This window comes from Epinephelus moara, chromosome 7 (assembly GCF_006386435.1).
Source record: "Epinephelus moara isolate mb chromosome 7, YSFRI_EMoa_1.0, whole genome shotgun sequence".
Lineage (NCBI taxonomy): Eukaryota > Metazoa > Chordata > Actinopteri > Perciformes > Serranidae > Epinephelus > Epinephelus moara.
This window is the reverse complement of record NC_065512.1, coordinates 37,180,650-37,192,720: the sequence shown is the minus strand read 5'-3', so window position 1 is coordinate 37,192,720 and position 12,071 is coordinate 37,180,650. Positions and strand designations below refer to the sequence as shown.

Sequence of the window (12,071 nt, the reverse complement as noted above, 5' to 3'; positions counted from 1 at the left end):
CAGTTTAGATATTTCGTATAATAGCCCTTTTTACCAAAGTGTAGCACTGCTTTGCTTTTGTGTGGCATGCCACAGTAGGTGGGCACGAGTCCAAGAGTAGATTACATTTGAAAACTGAAACACACAGAGCTTTTTTTGTTGTTGTTGTTGTTGCTGAGCTCTTTTCTCTACCCAGCTGCACATAAAACAACACAGCATCAAGGCATTCAGTCTCACTGTCTATCTGTCTGTCTCCATCTCTCTGCAGTTTGAGGGCTGCGCGAAAGCTTATTCTCGCCTGGAGAACCTCAAGACCCACCTCAGGTCCCACACCGGGGAGAAGCCGTATGTGTGTGAACATGAAGGCTGCAACAAGGCCTTCTCCAACGCCTCAGACCGGGCCAAGCACCAGAACCGCACACACTCTAATGAGGTATGCTTATGCACACACATTGATCAACTGACTTACCAAGTGGGATTTGTGCCATCATCAGCTTAGTGCTTAGTGTAGTGCAAATTGTGAAAAACTGGGGGGTGCCATCATAAATCCAAAAAATGTAAAATACAAATTTCACCCCTTTGGTTTTTTCTCAAAAGACAAGGACAAGTGATTTAAACAACAAAAATGAAATAAGCGTCAATTTGCAACGAAAACACAACAAAAGGAGTCAAAAGTTTTTGACGCTCTGGCATTTTCTGGCAGAGGACCTCCAAACCGCCCATTTCATATGCGTCACCCCCATTGTTGAAACGTAACATATGACCTTGACAGCAGATACATACAGTATGCTGTAACAAAAAAAAACCCCATTTCATTTCAGTTTGACTTTAAATCCCTCTTGGCAGAAACCATATGTATGTAAGATCCCGGGCTGTACCAAGCGCTACACGGACCCCAGCTCTCTCAGGAAGCATGTGAAGACAGTCCACGGACCTGAAGCACATGTCACCAAGAAACAACGAAGCGACGCACCTCCTAGACTGCAGCCACCCAAAGGCAATGGAGAGAATGAGGCAAATTCCAAGCTCACTGCAAGAGGTGTGGATGGCAAGATTGAGGCCAACAGCACCTCTAGAGGAGTGGAAGACTGTCTACAAGTCAAATCAATCAAGACCGAGAACTCTATGGTGGGTCCTTATCACATAACTTTAAAAAGTCGTCCCACACAAACCTCTTTAACAGTTCATGAAATATCTGTGTGTAGGAACTTGCTAGTTTTTTTTTGTTTAAACTTTGGAGTTTGATTGACTGCCTCTTGAAGGAACATACCTCTTTCGGCACTCAAAATTGTCAGTGTAACCCTTTAATATAACACGATCATATAATTGCATGCTTTCGTATATTTAGGAAACAAAAAAGCGAAGAAAGACACATATTCCCTACCACTTTACTAACATTGCTCTAAGGTTAAATGTTTTCTGCTGGTATAGCCTGCACCCTTCCTAACTCACCTCTCTGGTTGTTGCTTGATCTTGCTTCTCTCAAGTTAACCTTTCTAATGGACAGACTTCACTGAGGTGAGCACTCAAACTGTCTCTTTGTCCTTTTGCAACTTAGCATGGGGAGATGTGTGAATGTGTCCTCGTGCTTCATACTACATTGTTGCATTTTTGCATGATGTCAGATGTCCTCTCTGCATGATTATCCATTTTCACAAACTTAAAATTGTGTATGGGATGCACACATGTGCATGTATGGAGACACACACTACCATTAAACTGGATTTTTCTGTCCAGAAGATCACTGGCAGTAGCCTCTGGTGTCGGCTGATGATAAAAGTCGTTGTTAGATTAATATTCATAGACTGGGACTGTTTAAGCATGTGTGCTGAACAAATAGTGCCAGCATCAAGCTATGATCAAGACTTTAGTTCATTTACGGGCCAGTTTGAATTACTGTCGCTGCTGGATTGTTGTTCACAGAACTCATCTATTATCCAGGTTTTTTTTTTTTTTGTAAATAAATAAATAAAGTTCATTGATATTTAATGAGATTGTGGAATTATAGACCTACATTAGTTATTACAAAACACCATTACAATCAGAATTTCTTACATGTGGTAATTATTTTATATTGAAGAATACATAATGGAGTTCTGTGAACTTGGCATGAGAAGATAGCCTTTGTTAATTTATTTCCTATTCATAAGCAAAATGTTATGTGTTGCCAGAGTTTGGCAAAATATTATTCATTTACTGGTGCAAAATTAAATAATATACCACTATTGTAAGAAAGCGTCTATGGTTTGATTCATTCCACTTCCTCACTGCTGTCCTCTACCAGACATATCAGTCCAGTCCTGGCGGCCACTCGTCATGCAGCAGTGAGCCGTCGCCTCTCAGCAGCGCCAACAACAACGACAGTGGGGTAGAGATGGCCATGCACAGCGGGGGCAGCTTCGGGGACCTCACTGCACAGGATGATTGCCCCATGGTTGACTCCACTGTTCCTGTTGGGGGACAGCAGGCTGGGGTGGGGCTTCAGTTGAGGAAAGCTGTGGGTCACGGTAGCACAGTCACCATCAAGCTGGAGAACATCAAGAAGGAAAGGCTGAAGACAGTAAGGGACTCCTGCCCCTGGGTCAACTCTGCACCACAGCCACCACAGGGCCAACGCAATAGCATGAAGCTGCCTCCCATACCTGCAGTTGGTAAGTGTGGAAGGTTACGTCCTTTACTGTGTAATGAGGGCATAAGATAGCCGAATCGCATTATGTCTTTATAGAGTGAGTCCATGGATGTATTAAAAGACGTGGATACAGCATTGGAGGCAGGAACCTATTTATTACTATAAAAGTTGCTAAGTGGTACATGAAGCCAAAAAAGCTCTATTTCTACAGTATGTCAGATGATCAGTGCTGCTTCCACATCATTAGGCCCATAGAGCAAGTGCACTAGACACTCTCACTAGCCCCTTTTAAACTACCAGATTTTCGGCAAATGTTGGGCCATTTTGCTGGCAAGCTGCGAGCGTTTAGACACGCAGAGCCGGATTGGCGAGTTGATCCGAAGTGCCCAATTTTCCGCCTCGTAGGGTAGACATATTGGCGGAAACTTTTTGGTTTAAAAAGAACGAGGCGCCCTTCCGCCACAGGAGGGGCTGTTGATGACTTGTGGGAGGAGCTGTTGATGATGCCGCACGTGCGATCCACTGGCGGTGGATAAACAGGAAACAGCTGATGGTAGGAATGAGCAGCTAGTACTAGTAGCAAGAGGAAACGCAAACCTGACAGACACTACAGTAAAGATGAGCAACTGGGGAGACAAAGAATTGTGCACCCTCCTTGCCCTCGTAAATGAAGAGGCCATTAACCGTCAAGTGACGGCGAAGGTGAAGGACGGGCTGACTTATGAGAGAATTGCCAAAGGACTGACTAGCCATGGTTTTCCTCGGAGTACGTCGCTGTTTAGGTCACACGCTGAGCTACACGTTTTGTTACTTGCTCACGCCCCCCATTGCCCCGAAAAAAGGCACATTCTGTATGAACAAAAGTAGGCAGGCGGCATTTTACTATTTAAAAAGGGCTACTGACCAAGTCAACTACTTCTGGTTTAGTGCTCTGCTAACTTGAATGGGGATAAAAAGATTCAATCTTGCAGCTTTTCCAGACTTTCCAAAATCAGACCAAATGTATCAAACCCTAAAAGTGAAGCGAGTCATTTTGCAGGGGTTGTGATGCTCAAAAAAATGTATTCTACTGTTTTAAAGACGATAGTTTTCCAATTTAAGTCTAAAGGAAAAAATCTGTTTTGGCCCAGTGGCACTAAGTGCGGGCTTACAAGTTGAAATTCCACTGTATGGCCACTATGAAAATCAGCTTTAAAGCCCAGCGCACTTCCTGGGGGCCTGAGTGAGCCCAATAGCCAAAACAACCATACACAGTAGTGCTCAGTCTATAATTGTAGATTGAACAGTTTGAACAGTTGTAAATTAGTTGGTGTCATTATGTAATAATTTCTTTTGCATCCACCAGGTTCCCTGCTGGAAAGCTCCAACATGATGAGTAATGTCAGCGGTTCATTACCTGGCCAACGCATGGGTGACCTGTCTTCATGTGAGGTAACATTGCTGAACCAGCTGAACGAGCGTCGTGACAGCACCACCAGCACCATCAGCTCAGCCTACACCATGAGTCGCCGTTCCTCTGGTATTTCACCCTGCTATTCCAGCCGCCGCTCCAGTGAGGCATCACAGTTTGGTGCTAACCGCCACAACATCAGTTCGGCTGACTCCTATGACCCAATTTCCACTGATCTGTCTCGCCGCTCCAGCGAGGCTAGCCATTGTGGAGGTGGTGGTGTCAGTGGAGGAAGCGGGGGAGGTCTCCCAAGCCTCCTTAGTCTGACACCAGCTCAGCATTATCGACTAAAGGCAAAGTATGCTGCTGCCATTGGCGGAGCCCCACCTACTCCTCTCCCCAATATGGACCGGATGAGCCTGAGGACCCGCATGGCACTCTACAGTGACTCCCAGGAAGGCTCGTCACACCCATTTCATCAGCCCCCCTCTGGAACTGCGCCTCGGCGATGCAGTGATATTGGATATGGCAATCGGAGCATGATGCCCCATGAGGTACCCGGCAACCTCCCACGTCGTGCCAGTGATCCAGTGCGTCGTCCCACACTGGACCCTGTCTCCTTTCCAAGGGTTCAGCGTTATAACAGCATGAACAGCATGAACCCCATGAATGGTCCATCAGCTGAACGCCACCAGGCACTGGCTATGCAGGGCTACACTCGTTCCGATGGCAGCCTGCAACGCTACCCATTTGCTCCGAGACCACCAAGCATTTCTGAGAATGTAGCCATGGAGAACATGGCAGTAGATGGGATGATGACTGGGGGGGAGCATAATGGGGAGGATGACATGGTGCTTCCAGATGATGTGGTGCAGTACCTTAGGTCCCAAAATTCTGGCCCCTCAGGTCACAACTCGGGGCAAGTGGACTACCATTCCAACAATCAGACTCAGGGCTACCAGACAGACATGGCCCCACCAGCATCATTTTATGCGCAGAGGAGGATGGCCATGGTAGATGCCACTCTGACTCAGTCTGGTCAGGACATGCAATCCTGTCAGATGGGTCCCAGTGGCTCCCAGCAGCCCTTCTCAGTACCATCAGACAATATGAACAAAAATAACATGCCGGTGCAGTGGAACGAGGTGAGCTCAGGGACTGTGGATACAACTACCAAGCTCTCCAAACAACAACAGCATTCTCTCAGGGGGAACCTAGCTGTTGTTCAGCAGAGGCATAATTTTGGTTCCTTCCAGGGACAAGGTCAGGGCCTGGGAAGCAACCAGCAGGTAGTGCCTATGAGTCAGAATATGTCTATGCAGGGGTATGCGAACCACAATAGCCAGAGGCTGATGAACATCTCCCACCAGCAGCAGAGGCAATGCAACAGTGTGAACTTTAGTGAGCAAATGAGTCCTCAGCAAGGGTTTGGCCAAGAGGCAATCCCAAATTGTATATCTGGGAGCACTAGCATGAGACCTACCCGGAACAGTGTGTCAGATCCAGAACTGCAAAGTTGCAGAGCAAGGATACAGGCTGATGGGTATTCCCATGTAAACCAAGTGAATCATCAGCAAAATTACAGCGTTCTCTCCCAGCAGCAACAGCATAATATCCATAATGGAGGCAGAGGAATGTTACAACCCAGACCTCCCATAGAGCCCAAGTCTTTTACCAGACAACACACTGGGCCTAGCATGATGCAACCAAGCCGAATACCTAAGTCATGTGATTTGATTGCCAGTCGTGGTAGTGACACCTCAGAGGCAAGCCCAAAGAGGCCCAGTGGGTCAGCAGCCCACAACAGCAACTCTGAAAATCCTAACTCTGCTGTGCTCTACACAGGTCAGATTCATATGATTGAGCCAACTTCTGTCAGCTTTGATGCCCCCATGTCCCCCAGTGCCAGCCAGGCTCCTGCCAGCAACACCACAGCTGCAGCCAACATGGCCTCTCCAGGAGTCAACCATGTCTCCAGCAGTACAGTAGATTCTTCCACTGGTGGATCTGGTGGCACGGAGCATGCTCAGATTGACTTTGACACCATGCTGGATGATGGGGACCACTCCAGCCTAATGTCAGGCACCCTGAGTCCTGGCCTTTTGCAGAGCCTCTCTCAGAATTCCTCACGTCTCACCACCCCTCGCAACTCTGTCACCCTCGCATCTGTACCGGCAGGGATTGGCAACATGGCCATTGGTGATATGAACTCAATGCTCACAGCCTTAGCTGAAGAAAGCAAATTCCTTAACATGATAAGCTGAGAGCAATCAAACACCTCATCATCCATCCAGTCTTAACCATTTCTACATCAGGAATATATGGACTACACAAAGCACTGATTGAACAATGTAAAACTGGCTTTTTTTTCCTTTTTTTTTGTTTTGTTTTGTTCATTGTCTATAGTTATACGCTTATCTTGTAATATTTGCTTCAGATTATAATATGTTACATTAAAAGAATAATAGCAAGTATAGCTAGGGTTAAGGACAATTCCTATCAATATTTGTTCAAAAGCCATACATTTTACCTACAAATATATGATACCCCAACATATATAAATGCATCTACAAACAATTGCCATTCAGTATTTGCTGATGTAATAACCCTTTACAAAGTGGTGCATTGAAAGCAGTTCACATACACGTAGTACCTTGCTGAGGACATGAGGATCTGAATACAACATGGAAATAGAATTAGCAGGAAATGGACATGAAATGTAGATAACAGATAATATTTTCTCACCAAGACCTTTATGTTTATAGATTATACTGTATGGTACTTGCTTTAAGTTATGCTATAGACTTTTGATGTTTAAACTAGGGCTGTCAAGTTACAGTAACATATGGGCATCTACTATCTGTTCATTCTTTTCTTTTTCTTTTTTTTTTGCTTTGTGCTACCACGTACATTAGAAAAAAATATTCTCACAAAGCTAAGCTGCAGTTTTCTGTACCTTTTATGTGTACAATACATAGACTATATGAAATAATGAATCTAGCCAACATGAAGTCTCCCATTGGTTTGTGGACTCCCATTTTGAAGCCTCAAGTTTGACATTTTGGTCGTCACCATCTTGGATTTTTAGAGCCAGAAGTGATAACCCTAATGCTAACCACTAGCTTGGTTAGCGCATTGCATTTACATCTTTAGCTCCCTGTGATTATATAAATGCTAATGCTGATTTTTTTGTGTATTTTGAGTGAACAACAGGCTTAAAACTATTAAAACAAAATGTAAAGCTGAACGCTTTTTTTTTTAGACAAACAAAATGTTCCAGTTTACTTTCATGAACTGCAAATACACTGAAATAGCAACAGCATCAGAGTTAAACTATAGTTACGTTACCTAAGCGGCCATACCCTTAATTATGCATAACTTTAAGCCTTAATAATACTCAAACAGGTGAGTTATATTAAAGTTCATCCCCTCAAATAGTTGTCATAAAAGGGTAAATTAGTTATAGACACCAAAACCGTTTTTTGTACCAGGCTGTAAACATATTTCTTTCTGCTGTAAAGTTGAGCAGAGCTGCAGTTTTTGGCACTTTTAACGCTGGCCTCATTTTTCAGCTCTGCAGGTTGCCACTTGGTACAATAAAATAACTATCCTCAGACTAACCTGAAACATAAACTGGAAAATTGTGGAAAATGTGACCAGGGTTAAAGCTTTATCACCTGTCTCAGAAGGACGTTTTTTTTGTTGTTGTTTTTTTAGCTTTTTAATTTACCACGAAACATGTGAATGCTTAAAGCACTGAGGTTAATAAACAGTCACAGCCTATAACTGCTGTTACAATTTATGTATGCATTTAATTCAGCTATTTTGCAGTGTAAAAGATAAGCAAAGAAGTGCCATTACAGGAACCTGTCTTGTACCTGAGTTTAAATTACACCTAGATTTTGGAGCAAAGGTTTTTTTGTGAAACTGAGATAATTTTGCTGATATTAAACATTATTTCTATGACATTTCACAAAATTCAGTGTGCAGTTATTAATACCCTTCAAACAGAAATGTGCGACTAATTGCAATTCACAAAATTAAGCATTTGACAGCCCTAGTTTAATCACGTGGTTGTACAACATTGTGATCCACAGATATTAAGTGTGTCTTGATCATGGTCTGAGCTCTTGGGGATGGCACTGTAAAATCAGATTTCCTTCTTTGCCCACTGGATCAGAGGCATTAACTCTCCATGGTCCTGTCTCACAAGGGTAAATGATTGAAAAGGACAAGGATATGCCTCTGTGTTAGTCTATCAGGGCACATGAACCCCTGTGTCTGATGAGGAGCATTCTCTAAAAGAATATACAAGTACCTCTGTGTGTTCTCAGTAGAGATCCAGTCCTAATTAACACATTCATAGCACCCCCCTTTGCCGCACCCCATACTTCCCCTGGGCTCTGGGATGAACTGCAGAGAGTCCAGGAAGGAACACAGACTTTGATAATGAAATCCTGTTCCGGACAGGACTGGCAAACTAGCCCTGCAAATTCCTCAGTTTTATTACGTTTGCTGAATTTTTGAGTAGCTTTTAAAATGTTTGTGTGTATGCTACCATTCACTTTTACTATGCTTAGTGTGTGTGGGTGTGTGTGAGTGTGTATATAGGTTTTTGTACATTTCAAATAAACTATCTTCTTTTTTTCTGTTTAAATCCATGTGTTGTGTCTTCTTTGATATAACACAGTCTGTGGTCCCTGGAGGTCACATGAAAGTAGGGCTAGTAGGCTGTGCTACGAGTGAAATCACATTTGGCATGTTCTAAGACGGCTGTTGAGTACAGCTCCAAAGGCAAACATCAGCGTACTCACCATAGCCATATGTATAAAGATGCACATACATAAAGAGGATTTTAAGCCCCAGATATGAATGAAAAGAGCCATGATTTGTAAAGATGATACTTACACTGCACATACGTATTGTCCACAAAAAAGGCAAATCTAGCATGCTTAGAAAAATGTCTGAATAAACATACAACCAAACCATACGTAAAAAGTGTACAGTATGATTATTTTTCATACTGTGTGCAGGACCAACGACGATGTCAAGTCATTTCTGTCAGTTTGAAGACAAGTAACTATTGCAAGATTGTGCTGCCTGTGTTAACAATGTGCCACCTTTATGTGTGATCAGTAACTAGCAAATGTTGGTTTGGCATAGTCATTATACATACTTAAAACTGCAATAACTGTTTGTTTTTCTTGGCTGCATGGGGGCAGCAGACACAAGTTGTTAATGCAAAATTGACAATCACCTTTTCATTTATATGGGAAACTTGTTTCCTTATAAGTAAACGCTTGTCTACACATCCAGCAGTTACTGAGCAACATTATTATTCATTTGTAATTGTGTTTCTGGCAATAAGTAAGTCACTCTATTTATGCCACTGCGTAAATAGAATATATACATCCCTTTCTCGTGAACGCCTTCAGGGATTTTTTTTTCTGTCATATTTGATACAAAGATTCACTTGGACTCAAATGTAACTGATTGCATTTTGGTGGTCAAAAGTCAAGGTCACTCTGACCTTACACACATCTCATCCTAGTGAATGCGATATCTCAAGAACACCTCAAGAGAATTTCTTTGAATTTGACACAAACGTCCACTTGGAGAAAAAAACTTGAAGAAAAAATTGATTAGAATTTAGTGGTCAAAGGTCAAGGTCAGTGTGACCTCACAAAACATGATTTTTGGCTATAACTCAAGAATTCTTACTCTAATTACGACAGAACTCACACAGATGTCCGTTAAAGGGGTTTTTTTGGGGAGTTTTTCCTTATCCGCTGCGAGGGTCATAAGGACAGAGGGATGTCGTATGCTGTAAAGCCCTGTGAGGCAAATTGTGATTTGTGATATTGGGCTTTATAAATAAAATTGATTGATTGATTGATATATACATATATATATATATATATATATATATATATATATATATATATATATAATAGAGTGAAGACATTTTATATCAAAAAGGTCAAAGTTCAGCTTGACTGTGACATCATAATGTTCTGCAAAAACACTTCTCTAGCCATTACTCAGCATCATGGCCTCTAGTTTCCCGGCGCAGCGCAGGGTGGCGAACCCCGCACAGAGCTAGTTTCGAGCAGCGCAACCCGAGGCACGGTCAGTTTGGTAGTTTGGCAGGCCGAGGTGCACTGAGATGGGTGTGGCGGCGCAGCAGGGGGAGGTGTCGACAGATCCAGCTTGGCGCAGTGACAGTTTCGTGCCAAAAGGCTTCACCGAAGGTGCGCTAAAAGCTCGCCAGCTGAAACCAGGTCTACTGTCAGCGCAGGGGGAGCGCAGCCGGTGTAGCGGAAGTTTGGCTGACCGGCGGACAGTGCGCACACGTCACCAAAAACTCACAGGCAGGTTTCCAGAATATCAGGCACATTAACGATGCAATAAATACCCAAAAACCACTATTCAATGCAACTATCTGCAATCAGCACATAAATGTATCTCTATATCGACTGTCCCGTCACATCTGATGTCAGATCAAAGGGGATTGGCACCGTTTGGCACGTTTGGCACGCGTAATGGAAACCCAACCTGATTTGATTAACACAGCTGCAAACTAATGAGTTCACATCCCTCTCAGCCAACCACAAACAGCCACAGCATCAGATAGGGAGTATATATTCAGCATCTGTCATCTTAGAAAAGTCAAAAGAAAAGAAACAGAGTGAGACTGCGAGAGAGAAAGAGAGAGCGCGCGCGCACGAGAGAAACGCAACATTGATTTACAATTGTGGTGACCTCCTCCCAGGCTACCTTTGCATCATCAGCCCGTGGAGGTCTGCTCGCAGTTCCGTATATTCGGACACTGCGAGCTTGGACCTCCCGGACCAAAACATCAGTTTCCTCCTGGGAGAAGTTTGGCCGTCTGACGCTGCTGCTCTCTTCTGCCATGGCGAATTGAGTAAACTCTCATTACGCCTTCGCGCGGCGCATTTAAGGGCGAGGAGAGGGGCTCATTTGATTGGTGTGATGTGTGTAAAACCCACTCCACACCTTCTCTTGTCCCTCTTTCTGACTTGCGCAGGTAGGAGGGACGGAGGTGGGTAAGAGGAGTAGCTGCGCCAGCTTGCACGGTGGGCCAAACTTGCAAAATCCGCAAGTGCAGTTATTCCCGTCATCAAAACAACAAGTTTGTTGAGAAGAAGCCAGAATATACAGAGGAAGAGTTACAGGTTTTGGAAGAAGAGAGAGTAAGAAGAGAGGCTGAGGCTGCCAAGCAACCAGGGGCTGAGGGGAGACCCAGAGCCGGTGGTGTAAATGTGGGGCTTACTGGCCACTTTATTAGGTACACCTGTGCAATATAAATATAGAGTACGCCTCAAAATAATCACCGGAACACAGGGAGAACATGCTAACTCCACAAATCACCACAACTCCTGAAGGAACAACAACATAAAATGTTCCCTAGCAGTCTGTTTATTCCCAACAATGAGAAGTAATGCCAGTCACTTTACTATCTGCTCTGGGCAAGCACTTATCCATAACATAACCACAACAACATTTGCATTTTAGCCTTATTTACCATGCTTGGGTTGTAGGCTAATGTTACTCAACATGGAGGTAACGTTACAGCGGAGAGATTGCTGAGCAAAATACACAACGATCACTTACCACGTCTGCTCGTTTTGTGATGCAGACAGATGGTATGACAGTATCTTTCAAGAAAAGCGTTTGAACCATTCCTGAGCTTCTGCGCTCCATCCTTTCACTGTAGTCCTCGTAAACAAACATTTTCCAGACCGTTTCCACAGGCGTGTTGGGATCGATGTCCAGCACAAATAGCCATTGTTTTATCCTGTCCGTATTACTGGTTTAAACTACGTGAAACTTCACTCTGCTCCATGTCTTCGGCGTAGCGTCAGACCTGTTAAAACGTAATTGAACGGGCATCCTTCAAGCGCAAAGTTAGTCCATTAAACAAGCTTTTTCTCCACAAAGACCGCCTCATATCATTAGGATAAATGTCAGAGAACATATAGAAAACGACATGTAAACGTGTTGTCTTACCTTACCGGTGTGGTGCCATGTTTGTTGTTTACCATTTAGCTA

General features: G+C 43.7%; 1 protein-coding gene across 1 annotated transcript in view; it reads left to right on the top strand.

The window, feature by feature from the left end:
* The window catches only part of gli2a (GLI family zinc finger 2a), a 107,929-nt gene extending 101,540 nt beyond the window's left edge, over positions 1–6,389 (top strand). Inside the window, exons 11-14 of the mRNA XM_050048313.1 lie at positions 248–412; positions 826–1,107; positions 2,264–2,630; positions 3,954–6,389. Coding sequence (XP_049904270.1) covers positions 248–412; positions 826–1,107; positions 2,264–2,630; positions 3,954–6,262 — 3,123 coding nt within the window. The 3' untranslated portion in view covers positions 6,263–6,389. The remainder of the gene's footprint in view (positions 1–247; positions 413–825; positions 1,108–2,263; positions 2,631–3,953) is intronic.
* Positions 6,390–12,071: the final 5,682 nt, after the last annotated feature.